The 22,437-nt window shown below is 32.1% G+C and overlaps 1 protein-coding gene across 1 annotated transcript in view; it reads left to right on the top strand.

Moving 5' to 3' along the window:
• The window catches only part of Fbxl7 (F-box and leucine-rich repeat protein 7), a 33,106-nt gene that overhangs the window by 8,379 nt on the left and 2,290 nt on the right, over nt 1-22,437 (top strand). The window contains exon 2 of the mRNA XM_088224131.1: nt 20,662-20,829. Coding sequence (XP_088080257.1) covers nt 20,662-20,829 — 168 coding nt within the window. The remainder of the gene's footprint in view (nt 1-20,661; nt 20,830-22,437) is intronic.

Below are 22,437 nucleotides of genomic sequence, written 5' to 3'. Positions count from 1 at the left end.
TATCTTAGTTTCTTAACACAGTAGTACTTAAGTTAACTTAAGTGTATCTTTTATTATAATTTTATAACAAAAATAAGAAAAACGTTCATAGCAACTAAAAGCCTTTTTATCTACAGCATATCATTTACAGAACTTTTTTAGTATTAAAATGTGTATATATTTTCTATAGTCAGGTGCCGTGGGGCAGTTACTTAGACAACCAACTGTGAAATGACGTCACGGGCTCAAAAGAATCTTAGAAATATTTTTTTCAAATATGTCTGGGTGTCGCATGTCGTGCGGTGGTATTCTGAACCGCTCTCGCGGCATGAGAAAACAATTTTTCTCGTGTATTTTGTTTGTAAATACGCGAGATAATACGGCTGCGAGAGCGTTTGGAATACCACCCATGGTGTATTTTTCAAGACATCCTTCAATATCATCTTTCTGGTGACAAGTTTTAAAATTAGAGGCTCAGCGGGTTATTTCCCTTTAAAAAACAAAAATATAAATGTATTGTCACAATAATACAGAGTATTAAATGTAAGTATTACTCGTAATTGTAATATTATAAGAATTGTAAAGTATTGCATTCGAAATTCTATAAGGGGCAGATTATAAATTGTCTATGAGGGGAAATTTTATTTTCGTGTTTTTGTTATTATGGGCCTTACTCTTAAACTTGGCATAAAGTTACTCCAAGGTTTAGTGGTAGAATACGGACGGAAACACTATCCTTTTTACAGTGGTAGAATGAGAATTGAACGGGGTTATGCAGAAAGCCAGCCATAGAAAAGTGAAACTGAGATAATAGCACTTTTGTAAAAAGAGTGAATATACAAATCTACACAACAGTTGAATGTTTTCGACTTTAACAAATAATAAACAATGAAAACATTTTGTTTTATATGACAAACAAGAATCTAATTATGTACTTGACCAGTTTTAATGATTTTTAAAGAACCGCAAGATTTTTCTAGTGCTGTGGGTGTTTTCAGCAAATAGAAAAATTCCATTTTTGTAATCGACACTATTTTCAAAAGGTGATTAAATTCAATTTTTTATGTGAAAGCGGTCGGCTGTATTTAGCAAGACAAAGAATTGACCTTACTGCATCCGATAACATCAATATCTCTTTTTTTATATTTTTTATTGTGGACTGGCTGCTTTCTGCATAACTACGTTCAATTGTATTTCAATCCTTATTTTACCACTATGTCTAGGCGTAACCAGGTAGTAATTTTTATTTTTTTATCTTAGAATTAATTTTATTGAGTTGTATTTTATTTTTTTAGCGCTCGTATTTATTATAAAAAATTATATTTATCATCGTTAGAATAGACTGCACAAGTCCGTCAAATAAGGCCCAAGGCTGCAAGGCCCTATATATATTAGAACTACATAATGTAATAAAGACTGCTTTAAACTGGTTAGTTTTATAAATATTCGTGGCATGTGAATAGACGTACATTTTTGTTTTACACTCATCATCATCTAAATATTAATTAAATTTACAAGTTACCCACATGCAGTGCCTTGCAAATCAATACAGTGATGATTTAGATCACTTTATAGTCAAGTCCTGGGCCTTGATTACGACAGGAGTTGTCTTCATTTACCTGTAAAATCATATCGAAATTTCTGGATGAAAATGCGAATACTTCAGATACCTACTATATTATCGAACATGCCTCAAAAATATTTTGTATAAATATTTAAAATTTTAAGCAGGTTATTATATTTCATGATTAACTTGGTATTTATTTTGTCGAACTCTATATTATAGTTTTAATATTAAAATCAAATACTTATTTGAGCCTACTTGAGGTGAATATTAAGTAGACTAAAGGTTCTCATATGCAGTTTTTTTTTTTAATTTTTGAAACCAACACATTCATAGTTATAAACAATATATACAGAAAAACAATACCATTTTTGAGTTTAATATAGGAACAAAATTATAAAAAACAAAACGTACAGTTTGCTAGGGGTGAAAGGAAGTGGGATGGGAAAATAGGAAAGGAAGAGAAGAAGGAAGAAGAAATAGTAAGTAAATATAAAACAATGAAAAAATAAATAAAAATGAATATAAATGTACACATACAACATACATATATATATACATATACACACACATCCATATACATATATACATATATACATACACATATATACATACATATGCACATATGAACATGCATATAATATAATATATACATACACATACACACATGAACATATACACATACGTACATTAATAATAAAATAATGAAAACTAAAAAATTAAACGATAAAATTAAATTCTAGGTACCTAAGTAATAATTGAATGTACCCAGTTCAGAATGTAAAATGATTATAATTATGGGAAAAACTGAATACTTGTCTTTTGAAAAAACGTTTATTCTTTTTTAAAACGAAAATTATCATTTATTCATATATGTATTGCGAAACAATTAATTAATTGAGAAACGTATATAAGGAAATATTCACATTCGTTTGAAAATACCCTAAAAGGCGAAATAATTTTTGGATTTTTAGTTTGCGACTTGCTTAGTCTGCAAGCATTTGGACACACTCAAACATTGTTGAATAAACTTCCTGGTAAAAGAAGAAGTATAAAAATTTGAAAACTGTTTACAAGCGTTGCCGAGTAGGTGATTTGGTTCAGCCGGATGAATCTCACCCACGTGATAAAGGTTTCAGCTCTTTTACTTTACAAAACTCAACAGATGGAAAAGTTGAGGAAATGTGGATGTTAAAACATGGGCAGAATGGTGAATGTTACACATTGTGTAAAGTGGCCACTTAAACCAGCCAATGACAGGTCATAAGCCCTGTAAATGCCCAGACTTCCATATTCCCCTCTCAAAAATGTTTTCCTTCTCTGTTGAAATAAATTTTAATAGTAAGCAGTAAGTGTATGATTTTCCATGTCAAATAATATAACAAAAATTTGACCCACGTATTTTTTCTAAGAAATGGTAAACTAGACAAAAAAAGCAAAAGGCTATACAGAAGAAACATAATATGTACAAGAAATGAGCAAAAACACCATAAAACTATGTCTCAAAGATAAACAAGGGTAATTAAATAGTGGGATATAATACATTTGAAAACACTATCAACATATAAGACTTCGAGCGTTAGCTCTGTAGGTTACTACAGTGGGTTGCCAAATTAATAGGGACAGTACAATATACAGAAGAAACATAATATGTACAAGAAACTGAGCAAAAATACCATAAAACTATGTCTCAAAGACAAACAAGGGCAATAAAATAGTGGGATATAATACATTTGAAAACGCCATCAACATATAAGACTTCGAGCGTTAGCTCTGTAGGTTATTACAGTGGGTTGCCAAATTAATAGGGACAGTACAAATGTTTTGTGATTTTAATGTTTATACTGTCTGTATTTCTAATTAACTTGTATTTGATTGGGGTTCCTTTATTATTTTTGATGCTAGTACCACCACTGACATTTATAAGAAGTGGCAATACTAGAAAAGTGTCACATTTGTCTATAATTTAAGTTATTTCCACGTAGTCAGCAATTACGAAAACCCGCGATCAAAGGTCTTGTAAAAATGTATATGTATATGCATTATTTGATGGACTTTTAACGGTTCAGTTATACCAAAACGTAAGTAATTATTAATTATCAGTTAACGTTGTTAAGTTTTTTGTTCATATCTTATTTCATTAATACTTTTGCCATATTGACCCCAGTATTGTGTTTTTTCAGTATGGTAAGGTCTTCAGAGACATCCTAAGGGAATGTGGACGATGAATACGCTATTATTAAACAATAAACATTCTCAAAGAGAAATAGCAGCGATAACAGGGCCCCGATTACAATGGGAAGCTAACAGAGTTATTTTCGACTTTTTATAAAGAAAAACCGATATTTGTGCACGAAAATTAGTATATTCGCATAAAAATTTAAAGTATCTTCGTCGGTAACATATAATTGAACATGTTAAGAATAATAAAGTGTATGCATATTCTGTTTTTCATACAGAATAGGGTATTTTCATAAACTGGGGATATGATTTTTAATGTATTCAGTATTTAAAGAATATTTTTACGATTCGAACCATATTACTATCAAAATCTGAAACGAATGTTTTCATTTATAATTTCCTATTAAAAGTTTGATAGAAATAAAACGGCCCGTAACTGGCCAAAAGGGTTGATGACGTCACGCGTGACTTATATATCCTACGTTCACTCAAATCCTATACTGAGATACTCCGACGCGGGCGGCTTGTGGCTTTTTATTTGTTTTTTCTAGTTAAATTTCGTCTTTTCCTTTGTTTTTTTTTGTTTTTATTTATAAACATCCATAGCATTATGACTAAAATTGGTTTTTTACAAGGAAAGTCCGATAACTTGCCCAAAATAGAAATAATCATGATGGGTATTTTTTTCTCATCCAATACAAACTTTTTAAGTTCGAGTATAGAAATGTAAAGGCCGTAAGGTAAGCAAATATATAATGTTTGCTTCCAGAATGTATTCATTCAAATAGTTGTATTATTTGCATGTACTATAAATATATTGTTTAGCGTACATTTAATGCAAAAGGGAAGTAACGTGACTTTGACACAACATAATCCATAAAATACCATTGCTTGTAAACATCTCTGTTGCTCGAGTGCGTGTTAATGCCTTTTTTTATTAAATGTGATTTACTTATTAATATATCAGCTAGGGTAAATTACGGAGACAGTGCCATAGATTACATTCAAGTAAAACGGACGGGTGATATTTGAATGGTAAAAGGTCGAGTCACCCCAGCAGAACTTAAAGTTAGAACCAAATCGTACTCGGTGACGTTGATTTGCGATGAAGTATAGGAAATAATAGATTCCTGCAAGAGTGAAGGCTGTCCAGCATCTCAAGGTCAGTTGCCATTATGTAAATGCAATAAATTTTACACATAAATAAGGTAGGTTTTCATACAGGATTTTTTTTGTAATTTTATTTTTTATTCATATAGAAAACCAACAGTTTCACAAATTAAACTAAGTAACATAAGTACAGAAATATAATACAAATATAAACAATAACGTTCAAAGAATAAACTATTTTAGTATTGTAGTACCTGTCAAGCTTTATAAGTGCTAATTTCAGTACCTACTGTTAGTAAATGTTTATAGTCTACAGTCTACACCATAAAATATAGTATTTTGTACTGAACAAGACCTACGGAAAAAAGAATAGTGGTTTGTTTTTTTTAACATCTCGTTTCATAACGTTCAAATGCGTTAAACCATTTTTTCTGCATTTTTTCATTAGGTACTAGGAATGGTGAAAAAAGCTTTATTTTGCGTCTTCACCGTAGTGTTTGTGCACATCGGAATTAAACAATACTTGTATCTTATAACTAAAGACATTTTATGCGCGTTAATTAGTTAAAACAACCAATTACAACAAAAACAACACGTAGGCTATACAAATTCGTATGAATTTGTTTGAACGGTCAGTCAAATTCGTAACGCGTGACGTCACAAGCCCATACGGCATCCGAATGTTCGTTTTGGCGCCAATTCAAAGTATACGTTTTTAAACCGCTCTGAAAAATTAACGCGTGGACATAAAAAAATAAAAACTGTACAGTTACTATCGTAATTTTTTTTTCTATTTTTTTGCAAAATAAAAAAAAAACGTGAAAATACCCTATTCTGAATTTTACTTTGTAGATATAATTGAAGATACATGTTAACTTCCCATTGTAATCGGGGCCCAGGAGTTTCAAAGTCAGGATAAAGAAAAAAATCGGTCATAGGTGTGCCTATTAATATGGCAACCCACAATATGCCAATATATCTTCATCTCATGCTGTTTTAGTGACGAAGAGATCTACGAAAAGCCGGAAGATCTATCCCAAAGAATTCCAAGTTGTGTGACGAATTGACTAATCTACACGTTCTGGACATTGGGGCATAAAAAACAAAAGTTGTTCTTAGAAGATTAATTCAATAGCAGATTTTGACTTCCGGTGTCATGGTTGAGAACGTAAAAAACCATTGCGTGCAACAGAGTTGGGACATCATTTGAAGCATTAAGTATTTGAAAATGCATGTAAGGTCCATCTCCGTTCTACGTTTCTTAATGAAAACAGGTTAAACTATATGTCTAGTCTTCGACATTCTCTTTTGAAAAACGTTTTCTTCTCTTTTGTAATATTTATTATGGTTCAGAGTTCCACGGATCTGTGTGTTTTGTATTCAAGTCATGAAGGAATTCCGTGAGGCACCCACGCACCAGATCAATTTGTTCGTAGACAATTATTATTGAAAGCCTTCGATAGCCTGAACCTGAATAACCGTGCCATTGCGATTGATAAATTTTACTGTTTATGGCCTCTTAGACTGAAGATATAAAGAACCAAATATAGATTGTAGTATTTTATGGATTATTTTTATGTTCCATCTGTAAAGCCAGCGGTGATTTTCAGAAGCCAGAGCTTAAATATAAAGACTTTACAGTTGTCGTTGTACTTTTTTTATTATTTGAGGAATTTTTTAAATACACTGAAACCTCTTGTCCGGCTTGTGGAGTAGTGGTCTCGGATTGGATTCCCGTCATGGTTGACGTAAAATATTTATTTGAAAAGGTGTTTATACACTAGAATATTTCATAGACCCTGGACTGGTACCTGAAGCGTAAAACTGATCATCTTTATTTTTTTTTACTTTTGTCTATTAAATAAAACTGTTAAAAAAATAAGTATGAAATTACAAATGTTTTGTGCATACATAATAGATAATAACGTTTCTAACTCTCTAATATAGTGAAAACTCGTGTTTAGAGAGGAAGTTTGTTTAACATGCATTTTTATTTATAAACATGTATATATATATTTTTTTAAATTTCATTTTTTTAATCTAAAACAGATTCATTAAAATAAGATATTATATTTTTTTTTATCAATATTCCTACAGAGATGATGTAGAATTTTTTCAAATTCAGGATTATCGATATTCGAGCGTTTACAGGGCTTATGACCTGTCATTGGCTGGGTTGAGTGGCCACTTTACGTACAACATTCCCCATTCCGCTTATTAGCGAATATCGACATTGGTATCATTTTGATTCTTGTATATATCTTATTAAATGAGAAAGCATTCACTAGCGTGTTGGAGCACCATCTATGTATTGATATTGAAGTTAAGTATTTTTAATTAGCATATTACTTTATTTTATGTATTTAAGACTCTTCCGAGTTAAATTAAGTACTAGTAATTGCCTGCAGATGATTCTGCAATTTATTTATACTTATATTTTGACCAGATCTTATTACACAACATTATATTTTTTTTGGTATGTGTATTTTTGTACATACACAAATCTGGATTTCTCCCGAGGGGAAGTAGTTATATATTTTTTATCAATATTCCTACAGAGATGATGTAGAATTTTTTCAAATTCAGGATTATCGATATTCGAGCGTTTACAGGGCTTATGACCTGTCATTGGCTGGGTTGAGTGGCCACTTTACGTACGACATTCCCCATAAAGTGGTAAAGTGGCCACTCAACCCAGCCAATGACAGGTCATAAGCCCTGTAAACGCTCGAATATCGATAATCCTGAATTTGAAAAAATTCTACATCATCTCTGTAGGAATATTGATAAAAAATATATAACTACTTCCCCTCGGGAGAAATCCAGATTTGTGTATGTACAAAAATACACATACCAAAAAAAATATAATGTTGTAAGATATTATACTCTAAAAGATACTCAATTTTCTACTATATGAAGTTCAAGATTAATTTACTAATTAAAGGATTAATGTGTTTTTTTTTTTAGATTTTAATGTTTTAATATTTTCAATGGATTTTAAGATTTCTGGAAGATTATTTAAGTTTCTTTTCCAACCATATGAATAATGATTTAAAGCTTCATATTGTATTTTATTCAACATTCATGTCAATGCACTCGTAAGGTTTAACAATAAAAACGCCTAATTTTAGGCGTTTTGAAGTGACTTTAAACTTATTTAAATAAGTTTCGGTTTCAGCCGAAAAAGATTTTTTTTAATACTTAAAAATAATTTATTTTTTTTGTTAAAAAAATGTTCCATTACTGGGGTTTCCCAATGTACAAATCAGTTTATTTAAAACCTCTCTCAAATGCGTTAGCAGTGTCGAGTATTTTTTAACGGATAAAATTGTGAATTTGAATTAATCCAACTCTATAAAAAAAAATCTGGCGCCAATAATTGACGTTTCCCATTATTCATCCGACCAATCATAATGCAGCAATATAATCATGTCGCCGTGCGCTTGCATCGTACGCCGCACCCGCATTCTTATTTCAAATTTGAAATATGACACTAGCCGGTGACAGCTAGCGCCGATTTCGTTACGAAATGCGAAGGTGGCCGTCGCGGCAACTAATACACAAGACAAGATCATAGATAAAGTATACCGCTGTGCTATTATCTATGACTTGTTCACGAATATTTTTTATTTCCTCGTAAGGTTGATAAGATACAAGAGACGCAGTCGTCGGGAAAAGTTTTAAGTGGCTACCCACGCTAAGTTGATTGTAAAATACACGAGAAATAAAGGTTAATGCTTAGGCAGTTGAAACTATATTTGTTAGTCAGACATCTCAAAAGAGTCTTTATCATCAGCACCATTTTTGCAGCATGAATTGATCACGCGGTGATCAGTCTTACGCTTTAGACTACGCTTTCGTGAAGTGGTCTATATCGACCCCCAGGGGGCCATGAGGACCTGCAACTGGTCCATGGCAGGGAAAGAAATTGGGGGTCCATGAGATGTAAATGGGAGTCTACGAGGGTGGATCTATTTAGACTAGATTACCGTCGCCAAAATTGTATGGTAATTGTTATAATACACCTAACACCTCAGAGTCATAATTCAGAAGCCCTTTAGCATGGAAAAAAAGCGTTCCAAATTTTTGGTTTAGGTATTAGTCAAACAACGCTCGTAAAGTATCGGTTTGCGCTTGCAATTCTCGACCTGAGTGCCTATGGCCCACCGTATTGCTGTAAACTGTATCTAACTTCGTTGTTGATAATCATAGAATGGTGTTTGTCCGTATGGGCGATTCTATTGGCCTTATAAGGCAATAAGCCCTCCCTTATGCATATGTATGTAAACTGTATATGTATGAAATGAACCGGGTTGTGGTCCCGTGGTAGTATTGTGGACTCACGGACCAAAGGTCCTAGGTTCAAATCCCACTCTACCACAACTCGATTTCCATTTTTACAGCATAAGTTATTTATTACTTTTAGGAAATGGTCTAAAAATGTTTATATTTGAGTAAATAATAAGTACTCACGTATTTCTCTTTTATATTTTTTTAAATATATTAATTGTTCAAATAAATATTAGCTAGTGGCGTGTTATTACTGAAAGCCTAATACGGATAGTATCTCAGAAGGTACTTACCTAATATTCTTTACATAATCGGCATATAAATTTCTTATTTATTTATTAGTTTTTTAATATATACGCCCAATGACCATTTTTAAGGACATATTTATGTAAGGAAAATTATTATACAGGAAAGTAGAAAGACACAATAGTATTATTATTATTATGGATTACTTATATAGCGCCATTTTCGTAATGAAATACCTCAAGGGCGCTTTACATAGTTATCCTTTTAAATTTGTAATTTACTTAAAATAATTTATTTTGTTGTCACATGCTACGGATTTATTCAAATGATTTAGAGAACAAGTGGGTTTTAAGTTTTTTCCGAAACATCACTTCACTTTCACAGCCTCGCACCTCTGCTGGGAGAGCATTCCATGCCATAGGGCCTGCGACCGCAAATGCGCGTTCACTAAATTTAGTGCGCTGTTTGCGTAGAGGTATAATTACTTTTCCTCTCGCCGTAGACGTAGCTGATCTAAGCGTGAGACGCCTGTCAGCTAGTTCATCTGGAATGCATTGTTCCCTTAGACTTTGTGGGAGTGGAAGCGGGAGAGAGGTGTTTATAATTGAATTTGATTCAGTGATCGAATTAAAGAAGACAACTTGTTATTTATTTATTTATATACGGCATTTCTGCCATTTACATATATGTGGTATAAAGAGTGCTTAAAAATAAAAATATTTAAAAAAATCGAGTATGAAATATTAATATACTCGTACTGTACACATTATGAATTACTTGAAATACATATATATTTTAATGAAATTATACAATAACAAAATACATTAATCAATCAAATCATAACTATTCCAACCCAATCTTCTGAATATGATTTGCTCTTTTTGATAAAAATATGTTGGTCACTTTATTTTTTAAGTTAGGCAGAGATAAACTAAATATATCAAAATGTGATGCATGTTCATTCCCGGTATTCTATAATCTAACAATAGGTGAGTTATATTGAGCTACCGTTCGAGAATTTTGACAATAAAATATTGTAGATGTTCTGCTTAATCTAGGTGGTACATAGAATGAAATCAATTTCAGTAGATCAGGGGTATCAAAAATTGGTTTTATTATTTTATATAAGGTTGTAAGATCGGTCGATGTTCTTCGTTCTTGCAATTGAGTTAATTTAAGAGAGTCTAAAATTTTGTTATAATTTAATTGATTAGTAGAAAAACCCATCTTTAAATTAATATATCTAAGAACTTTATTCTGAATTCTCTCAATAGAATCTGGGAAAGTGATCAAAAAAATCAAGACTGGTATGTTCGTTGGCAGACTTAAAAATTCTGGGCATAAGGGGAATGAAAACCATAGTTAGTTCTATGGTTATCGGTATGAAAGAGTAAGTAATTATTAGAGATTTACGGTCAAACGTGTCTAAATTGCAGCCGAAAATTGAAATTTTGCTATCAAATCATCGGTCTCATCCGTCTTTAAAAGTATTTATTTTTTCGTGTTTTAATTTAACGTTAAAATGGTTTTGTCAGATTTTGTATCGTATTAAATAATACTATCGTTTTTCTGCCGTATAGTTAACCGCGTGAAAATGTATGTAGCTATGCGTCAGCTTCAATATAACATTAAAAATTTATTTATTTTTTAAAATGTTACCGAAGGGTCTACCGAAAACTGAAAAAATCGATAAATGGTCAACGAGACAAAAAAGTTTGGGGACCTCTGTTTTATACCATTGGTTCTCAACCAGTGGTCCGCAAGAACTGAAATATGGTCTGCGAAAATAATTATAAAAAGTGTGCAAAAAATATGGCAAACAAACAAGAAAACATCAAGAGTTACAGTGATAACATTTACTAGATGTATTAAAGTAGATTTGTATAGAATTTAAAAAAACATGTATCTTTTATAAAATTTATTATTAAAAAATATAAAAAAATTAAACCAAAATATTAGCTGATGAATTCAACTATTACTTCCCAGAATGTAACAAAACAGAAGCTAAAGTTGACTAAAACTGATTTGCAACCCTTTTACCACAATTGCTGGAGAAGTCGCATAAGAAATGGAAAAAAGAGCTCATTGAATTCTAAAATGATAGGAACTGTAAAAGCAATTTCATACCCTGGGGGGTGAAATCCAATCGTTTGTCTACGAACTTTTGGACAAACTCCAAATATTGTAATAAAACCAACTGGCCCAAGAAGTTTAAAAATTGGAAAACTATTTTCAGGCGTTCAGTCTCACAATTTCGCACTTCTGCTGGGAGAGCATTGCTTTTATAATTACTTTTCCATCGGCATCGCCTTAAATCTTCTTTTTCACATTCCGGTAAATTGTCTGTACTTTTCTCTCTTCAATTCGTGAGTCATGTCTGAGGATGGTGATTACGCCTGACTCCAGGCATGGCTCGTCTGGGGACAGTCTCCCTCCATCTGGAATGGTTTTGTGCTCTTCTATAGGCATTTGTCAGTGATGAGTCTGATAATTCAGCGACTGTGCCACTCCATCTTGTCGGTTGACGTCCACGCGACCTTGTCCCTTTGATACTTCCCAGGAGAATAGTTTTCTCCAAACTATAAAATCAGAGTTCCCCTGGAAATATGCCCAAAGAACTGCAGGATTCTGTATTTATTAAATATATATAAATATGTCGGCCTCACGGTGTAGTGGTCAGCGTGTTTGCCTACAGCGCGAGAGGTCTCAGGTTCGATTCCCGACATGGTTGACACGACATATTTATTAAAAAAAGTGTTTTAACACCAGAATATTTCATAGTTCCTGGACTGGTACCTGAAGCATAAGACTGATCATCTTACTTTCAAGTTACAAAAATGATCAAGATACACCGCGATTGGTGTACTAATGCAGTGCCCTACACACCATTAGGTGCGGAAAGCGAATGATGATGATTTATTAAATATTAAAATTTATATCCTTCGATACAAGCTAGCTTAGTAAATCAGATAAACAAAGAAAATGAGGTATACAACTATTTTATTTATTTACTTATACGCTCCATGGGCTTTTACATTTATCTGTAATACATTTAAGTTCAGTATTGTAACATAAGTGCATTAATGAAGTTAAAAGTAAGAATATCATAAGAAAGAAATAAAAAAAACAGTAAACAGTAATAAGGAAGATATTTAATACGTGTACACATTCATATATATATTTATGTGCATATATGTATACATACATACAAAGACACATAAATTTATAAATCATAGATAGAGATGCATTTGGTAAATAAATAATTATATTTAGAAATTTTATACACATTAGTTTATAGCCTTTAGAATACTTAACATATAATTATATAAAGATAAACTAAATGTACCAATTTCACCATACTTGTTACCTAACCGGTGTAGTATAGGTATTGGTGAATTGAAATAATAATCATGACTGCTATGGCTGGTATTCCAAACGCTCTCGTGGCCGTATTATCTCGAGTATTTACATACAAAATACACGAGAAAAACTGTTTTCTCGTGCCACGAGAGTGGTTTAGAATAGCACCCCCGGAGATTAAAAAAATAACTTTAGCGGTCGACTATTTCGAACAGGTACTTTTATGCTGATAATACTAGTTAATTCCGGGACGTCCAAAACGCCATTTGCTATTTTATATGAATTTAATAAATAATTTATAATTATTTTGTACACAATAAATAATCGTTAATTTTAATAAATTAAATATGATAAAATTAATAAGTTAATTATACCTTGATAAAGAAGCTTGTGTAGCTTTGAAACGGTAGCAAGAAAAAAAAATGGTTCAAGACAAAGTTGTTTTATATTTATTTTATTACAATTATTTTGTTAGTTTACATCTTGCTATAGTATCACATGGTATAAAGCCGATGAAAGATTTATTGAATATTAATTCTAATGTGTCGATACTGGATATTTAAATGATTATGTAGGTGTTTGTGGCGCCTGGTAATTCTATTCCTCACGAATAATCATTCTGATCAAGGAGAATGCAATTCATTGGAATTTTAACTGAATTCGAGATATTTTGCTCTATTATGTGTACGTATACTCTTATGCACATACTTATGCAATGTTTTTATGAATATTTGTTATACACATTCACATATTTACGCCCATGAGACATTTACAGAAATAACATACTAACTTATATATCAGGGCGCAATAATAAATAAAAAAACAACATAGCCTGATGAATATTAGACAGTGTAAGGATAATTTATATAAAACTAAATATTATCTTAAGTGTAGGTACATTTAAAAATAATTTGAAAAAGATACAATACGCAAAATTTCAATGGAACAGATTGAGACAAATTATTGAAACATGTGTTGGCGGTGTACTTTTAGAGAATTATAAATAATTTAAATAAAATTTTACTTTGTTTGTATTCTTTTTTTATACAGAATAATGTAAAATTTTAATTGTATTAATCTTGGGTACCCAAAGGGTCAGTGTAAATAATGGTCACATGACCACAAGTCTACAAAGGCAATAGAGTTAGGGAGGGTGGTACAGTGGATGGTGCGAAGAGAATAGGGGGTGAACAAGTGGACAGTGACCACAACGAATAGAACAGACTTGAGATAAGGCAGAGGACGTTTCTAAAAACCGGACTACAAATAAAACTTGCAATAATAATTGTAGGTATCTCAATACAAGACTTTTTGCATCATTTAAGATATTTCTTGTCTCTAAAAAATATAAAATATCGAAATTGTTTACTTTTTATTTGTTGCAACAGAGAGGGAAAATATTTTTGAGACGGTAATATGGATGTCTAGGCATTTACAGGGCTTATTTATTTATTCTTTTACATTGTTTGTATTCTTTTTTATACATAATAATGTTCCCTCACTGGGGTGTCCCGTGCCGAGGGAAACATTTTACAAAATGTGAAAAATGCCTTAAATTAGTTATTTAACAAAGTTATCACAGTAAAAATAATAAAAAAACGTAATTAATCTAATTGACCAAATAATCATTAACATAATAAACTAAAATAATCATAAAAAACATAACTAATGTATATGGACCAATATACCAAATTTCGTAAACACTACACACATTTTACCTATTTGGCTTGATCCACTCATCAATCCGTGTGCAACTCACCTCCACTATCCATTTCTTAGTTGCAATTTTATACTGTGAGTACTTACCAATTGTCCTCATGGATAATGGAAGTAGATTGTACACTTTAACCGAGTAGTAGGCCAATACTCCTTGACCGAAGGTTGTATTATTTTTTATTTTTTTGCAGCATCAGGGCGGAGTATCTAGTAACTTTTGTATTTGTAACGGAAAGTAGAGAATAATGTTTATGTGCGTATAGTAACAGAGCTTTTACATAAAGTTGTTTTATAGATTTTACATTAAGATTTTTGAATATATCGAGGGAGCTTGTTCTAATCGGGACTAACGTACTAATTATGTACGAATGAACATTGTTGTATTTAAAAAAGGGTGTTAGAAAAAAATGCATGCTGTAATAAAATTAAAAAATAGAACTTAACGTAACGAAAAAATAATAAATCCTTTCAGTTCAGTGCCGAAAATCGACGTCTATTATAATAAATATACACCTGCTTGCAAAATAGTGACAGAGATATCTATGTGTTACAATTAAGAAAATTGATTTGTTTGCAAACATTATTAGACTGTCTCCCCTATTAGGTATTTGTAAATACCTGTTCTGAGGTAGGCAGCATTTACTGTTTTTTTTCGAGGTTTTTAAGCGAGGTTCAAAAACTCTAACACGACTCAATTTCCTCTTTTAAAGCACAAGTTATTTACGGTTTTACGGTCAAAAAATTTGAGTAAATAATAAAAACTTATTTCTCTTTTTATAAAGAAAAATAACCACGGGGGCGCCAATTATGTCACCTTTGATGGCAAAATGATTGAATTCCATATTAATTTGATTAAAAAATAATACATGCAATGTACATTGCAACAAAGCCGAAAGAATCTAACGTAAAGTTCTTAAGTTTATAAAACAAAAATATAATTTTACACGTTGAATAAAGATATATTTTGTTCTTATTTACATTGAATGCGCTTATTGCATGTGGACAGGACGGCAACGTGAGACGAGGACGACCAAGGAAGACGTGGCATGATCAGATAAACCATAATCTTAATTATGGTCATGTCTAAAGCAGACAGGACCGAAAGGCATGTATGACAAGATGTATGAATGTGGAGGAAGCTAGGAATGTATGCCAGGATAGACGTGTCTGGCGGTCAATTCTCTCTGCGTTTTCCTACGGGGAAATTATCTTTGAACAAGAAAATCAACAAATTTTATTTAATGTTCCTGTATTAATAAAATTGATCAAATGTAACACACCAAATGGTTCATAATATCTATTAAACTTACTAAGCTTTCTTTGAGGTAAAATTCATTACTCGTCTATAAACATCTGTATATATTAAAAAAAACATTATAGAAATCAAATGAAGCTAGTGCTATTCATTGTTCGTTTATTTTTTTTATTTTTTTATTTTATTTATAAATCATATAACACAGAGTATTTTACAAGTATAATACGTTGAATTACATTCCCAGGAGTTACAACAACTCAATTCGGGACATAAATAATATTAACATTTAGAAAATAACACATATTGAGAACAACAAAGAAACAAAGCAAGTTTAGCACCTTTATAACTAAATATACAACAACAACATTTACGCCTAAAACCTTTTCTTATACAAGTTTCGTCAAGTAATATCTATTTTCTAGTTATTTTCTTTATAATTTTACTCTTTTCTCCGGGGCGCAAAAAACATTCAGAACGAATCACGCACTCCGGAAGTGATGAAACCACAATGGTCTGTTAGCGAACTTTAAGGACGTTAGAACACCGTGTAAACTGCTAAAAAACTCGTTACCCTTATGGGGGAGGTTGCACTTAAATTGACCAGAATAAGTCCGTGAAACCACAGAGCCGTAATGTAAGGCCTTAAAGCAATTGTATGTATGAATATTCCGTGCAGAAGCCATGGTTTTTATGGCGTTGTGGGTGTATAACCATGGCCGATTTCGTATTGAACAATTGTTCGCCTTGTGGTCTAGTGTTAGTACATTTGTCTAACACGCGAAAGGTCTCCAGGTGGATCGCTGACAAGTTGTACATTAAAAACATTAGGATAAAGTAAAAACTAATCAAGACACGCTGAGTAAAAGTGATATAAAAACCGATTGGTTAAAACAGTATCTATTAAATTCACAAGATGAAAGTTTTTCCATAAATCTCACTGTAAATTGTGTTATAAGATGTACCATTAATTAACAATATAAACTTTATTGGAAATCAGTTAAAAAATGTTGTTACTATTACTACTACTACCATCACGCCATTTCCCCTTAGGGGTAGGCAGAGAGAATGGACCGCCACAGACGTCTATCCTGGCATACATTCCTGGCTTCTTCCACATTCATACATCTTAGCCCTTCGGTTCTGTCTGCTTTTGACATGACCAGACTTAAGATTTTGGTTTATCTGATCATGCCACGTCTTTCTTGATCGTCCTTGTCTCACGTTACCATTCATTTTCGCCATATATACTTGTTATATCATTTTTTCGTCGTCCGTTCGTTCTACGTGACCAAACCATCTCAGACAATTTCTTAATCTTATCAACTATACCTGACTCAGATTTACACTCTCGCTTGATTTCATCATTCGTAACCCTGTCATACATTGATTTCTCACACATTCGTCTTATTCTAAGACATCGCATTTCGACCGCGTTCACTCGGCTTTCATCCTTCCTCTGCCAGTTCCATGCTTCACTTCCATACATAAGTGTTGGGACTAAAACTCTGTTGAGCACTGCCAGTTTAGCTTGAAGCGGGGCGTTTAGCGGGGTGGTATTCGGATCCTCTGCCTCTCACCACCCAGGGAGTCCTTCTTTATCCAAAGTCGTTCTCTTAATGTAAATATCCGTGTTTTTACTTATGTTTTGTGTAAGTTATGTTTGTTATTTTTATTTATTTTTTATTTTATTATTTTTTCACGCCCATAAGGCTTTTACATACATGAAAGTTTTACAGAATATAAGTTTATAAACAACATTAAATTTAAAAAATACAGTATAAAGCAACAAAAGATAGAACAGTGTTAAGAGGTAAAGTTGGTATAAAAAAAAGAAGATGAGTATATAAACAACATAGATTTTAAAAAAAAACACAATAAAAAGAAATAAAATATAGGAACAGTGTTAAGAAGTATAGTTGGTATAAAAATAAAAAGATGAGTGTATTAACAACATAAATTTAAAAAAAAACAATATAAAGTAATAAAATATAGAACTGTGTTTAAAAGTTAAGTTGGTTTTAAAAAAAATTAAAGCAATATATATATATATGTTACTATAGTTTTAAGAAAATGTTTTTGTATATTTGGATACGTTTATTTATGTAAATTATTTGTTAACATATTTTTTTGAATAAAAAAAAAAACAGAGGCATTGAGGGGATCCTGAAGGGTGGGGACGACGTGTTGGCCTCTGTCCATACGTCCTCCTCCCCCCTCCTTAATCTGCATAGAGTTTATATTCCTTAGGAATATTTATAATAACTTTCCTCTATGCGCAGCTGATAGAGAGTCCCTCAGGACTCTATAACAGCTGTGGGTGGATGGTGGGCTTAAGGGTCTCCCCTCAATGCCAGTTTAGCTTCTTTGTTTGTCAGCTTAAGTTGTTAATTATTTTTTTAAATTTGGTTAAACACATACATACGTAGGTAGGTTTTCTTTTATAATATTCTTGTGTATATTTTTTCACTGACCAGAGCATCTGGCCTACATTGAATTTACAATAATAATTAATTAACTCAATTCAGATAAGTAAACCCCTTCACATTAATGCAATGAATAATACTTACTAGTTAACGAGGCAACCAGCAGGTGAATTAATCGATTACTGTTTTTGATATAGTCATCACATGGCGTTCTCACCTTTCGTGCTATGTTCATATGCTTAAATAAACGCATATTACGTTTGTAAGTACATAAAATACCCACATGTTATTTGCAGCAAACCTGTTAGGCGTAAATGGTCACCGCAAAGTATTTACAGAAGCTTTCTACTAACTTGTAATTACATTTATCGTGGCGGTCAAGTTTACTAACTGCACTTCTTTACAAGAAACTCCCCCAGCTTCCATAAGTCTAGCTTATCAGGTTATTTATTATTTTAACAAACCCAGCAATACGTTATTGATGATTAAATAAACAGTTCCTATCCTTTCGTCCAACTGAACACGGAAAATAAATGAAAAGTCTGCCACTTGAAAATAATTTTACTGTCTATTTAACGCTCTAAGGAGTTCAATAATATTGAGAAATATTTCGACAGAGTTAAAACCTCTTTAAGAAGGGAATGTGGACGTCTATGCGCTTATAGGGCGTGTATTTATAACTAAGCAAACATGGAGAATCGGCACAAATTCCAGCATAATGTACTGTTATATTAGTCGCAAAAAGGAATGCGTACATTATTAATTTTCACACCTACGAACAAGTTCGCATGGGAAACATATTTACTCGTACATACTAAGTTCCAGTGCATATTCATTTAAAATATCTAATATTTACTAAGAAATAACTCTAGTAAATAACAAAATAATCTATAAACATATTACAACAGAGATGAAGAACATCTTAGAGAAGATTTTATTTTTTGTATTTTTATTTTCAATTTCTATACTTCTTCATGAACCGGATGGATTTATCAACTGTTGATAAATGCTTATGAATGTTTTTGACTAAAATCATGAATGGAATTTCTGTACCGTCTATTTTGAAAAGAGGAAGTGTCGAAAAATGAACGTTTGAATACATTTTTTTACTACCAACAAGTACAATTTGGGTTTTTGTTGGATTTATGAGAAGTCCATGTATTTTTGTCCATGAAGACATACTCTCGAGTGCAAGTGACATTACTTTATGTGTTTCAACAATGTCAACGCGTTTGAAATGAATCTAAATGGTACGAAAATTACATAGGGTATATTGATTTTAACAAATAACAACAGAGATGGAAAACATTTTATGGAAGGAAATAAAACGCTCGGGGGTTAAATTTTTATCGTTCTACGATATTTTTTTTATTTAATTTATTTAATAGCTGGCAAACGCACTAACTAGTATATAATGAGGCCGACTAATCTCCATTCGATTTCCTCAGGAATGATTTTTACCTAAGAGTTTTAATTTTGTAATAATTTATCTAGTGAGTAAACTTTTAGCTGTGCCATTGGATTAGCAAACGAATGTTTGTTTACTGAAGGCAGAGTTATTTTCAACTGTCTATAAAATAAAATCTTATCGTTAAAAAATATAAAATTTTACTGTACGAAATTGGAAATCTTTATTTATATAATTCCTCTGTACGTGTGATGTTACCGTACTCCTCCTTAACGGCTTAACCGATTTACTTGCGGTTTTCAGAGAAATATAGATGTTTGCGCTGTTCGTGTTTGTAGATTAAAATCTACAATCGAATATGTAAAAAAGAAGTTAGGAGCGTAAATGTTTTATTCATCGATCTACTAGGATTGCATTCGAGGAGAATGCATTTGCAAAAAATTGAATGATTTTGTTTTTTTGTGTATAAAAAAGTTTGTTTTTGAATATTTACAAAAAGAATTTGTTTTTTGTGGATCTCAATCAGATTCTTTTCTTCAATTCCTTATAATTTCTACCCATTTAATTTTTTTTTATTGGATTTTTGGTAATACTAAAATAATATTCAATTCAACACATTTAAAAAAATCGTATTCCTGCATAAGTACACCCCTTTGTTGGTGAGACGACCGGAGCTTGACGTTTGCAAAAAGAAAGCCATATTTGAAAAAATATTTATTTTATTTTTTGGAATTCAACCATAAACAAATACCTACTTAAATTCAATATATTTTTAATATCAACAATTTTTAGTTTTGGAATTTAATCACACACAAGTACCTAGATGAAAAGTATTTTTCCAAGATGATAGCAGGCAAGCCAACGTTCGGGCAGGACAACGTCTTTCGGGTTCGCTAGTATTTGTGTAAAAACTTGAAGCATCTTCGTCAGTAACTTGTAATTAAAGGTATATAAAAAAACAAAAATAAGAATTTATTTGTTTTTGTACAAAAAATTGCTTTTACGTTACAGACAATTCTGTTAACTTCCTTCGTAAATTGTATTTTTTTTGTTGTGTCACTGTTATTCCCGGGGTGCGGCCTTAAACACCGTTTTACCTATTGATAATAATGTAAATATATTTTTCCAGGATGTTCGAGGATATCCAGCATCAGTAACGACCCTCCGAGAAGACTCCCTCTGCAGTACTTGGACCTGACGGACTGTGCAGGGATAGAAGACCTCGGATTGAAGGCGATAGTCCGCGGGTGTCCACAGTTGGTTTACCTGTACCTAAGGAGGTGCACTCAGATTACAGGTGAGATATTTGGCGCTACGTCCCTTTATAATATTTTAAACTGTATTTCCATAAGGCGAATTTGCTTTTAATTTCATTTGTTTACCTACCTTTTCATTTTTTATATATTAGGTGTTAACATAAGTTGTGTTTTTTTACAAATTTAAAAATGAGCAATAAGCTAAAAACAATTGGCAAAGATTACACGTCATTCGAAAGAATTTTTTCTGCACTACAAGATGTTGTTTGCTTTTAGGTTACATATACTATATTATTTTATTTGATTACAAGCCGTTCAAATGAAATGTCAAGTAGACAAAAGTGAGAATTTTCGACATCTCTTTCCGTTCGCTTCTAATCGAGGGAATTCAGCTGCCAAAGCTGCTCGCCAAGTTTGCGTAGTGTACGATGAAGATGCCATGAATTATTGACTAATTTGTTTAAAAAATGAAGGAGATTATATTATTGGCTGATTTGTTGTATTGCTTTTTATTGTCTTCTCTTATTCTTTTCATTCGGAAAAAAAACAGACATAACTTATTTGAAAACACAATATTAAACAGAATTTTATTTATTTTACAATTCACTCTATTTATTTATATTCTTCCATACTATCTTTCTCAATAAATTGTTTTATTTCTTTGTACTGTATTTCAGGCGGCATTATTTTTTTTGTAATTAACAGTGAAAATCACAAAATTGTCATTTCTAAAATATAAAGAAAATATACGAAGAAACCATTACGCCGTTTCCCGTAAGGGTAGATAGAGAGGATAGAACGCCATATCACTCTTTCTTTGCATACCGATCTTGTTTCCTCTACATTCATACATCTTCTCATGCACGCGCGCCGATGATGCAGAAAACGAGGAAGGCCGAGAAAGACATGGCAAGATCAAGCCCATCAAATACTTGAAGATGGACATGTCAAAAGTCGGAATAATCGGCATGCGCGCATGAGAAGATGTATGCATGCAGAGGAAGCGAGGTATGTATGCAAAGATAGAGTGATATGGCGTTCTATAGTCTCTGCCTACCCCTACGGGAAAACGGCGTGATGGTTTGTTTGTTTATTCAAAATATATCATTTTTAGCGTCAGTCAACATTTGGATAATTTTTTTATTGCACTGTAACTTAATATACAAAATGATTTTGTGTTCATTAAACCCTGTCACATCCGAAACCACGATGATCAGTATGAGCAAGAAGACATATTGGCAAATTAAATTAATTTTTAGAACGAATAAAATTTTAAAAAAAAATATATCAAAAAAGCAAATGGTTGCTTACTTCTGCAGGGGTGAAATGAAGAGGAGGGAGGGGGGAGTCTGATACTGCGCCGCGCTCCCCTCACTTCTCCACTGCAGAAGTAAGCAACCATTTGTTTTTTTAATTTTTTAATTTTTTTAAATTTTCTTTGCTCTAAATATTTTTTTAAGTATGCTAATATGTCTTCTCGCCTATTACTGAACCTCGTGGTTTCGGATGTAACAGGGTTTAAAGAACACCCTGTATAGATAGACCGGGCTGATTGTTTCGACCGTCACTTGCATTTAGCTTCATCTACCATATTATTAGCACACGGAAGAGAAATCGTCGAAAATAAATGGATTTGTGGACGAGTGGGT

The sequence above is a fragment of the Micrasema longulum genome, unplaced genomic scaffold, assembly GCF_059751315.1.
Source record: "Micrasema longulum isolate JH-2025_06_02 unplaced genomic scaffold, ASM5975131v1 h1tg000265l, whole genome shotgun sequence".
Classification (NCBI taxonomy): Eukaryota; Metazoa; Arthropoda; class Insecta; order Trichoptera; family Brachycentridae; genus Micrasema; species Micrasema longulum.
The sequence above is the reverse complement of the archived record's forward strand: the minus strand, read 5'-3'. Positions and strand labels throughout refer to the sequence as shown.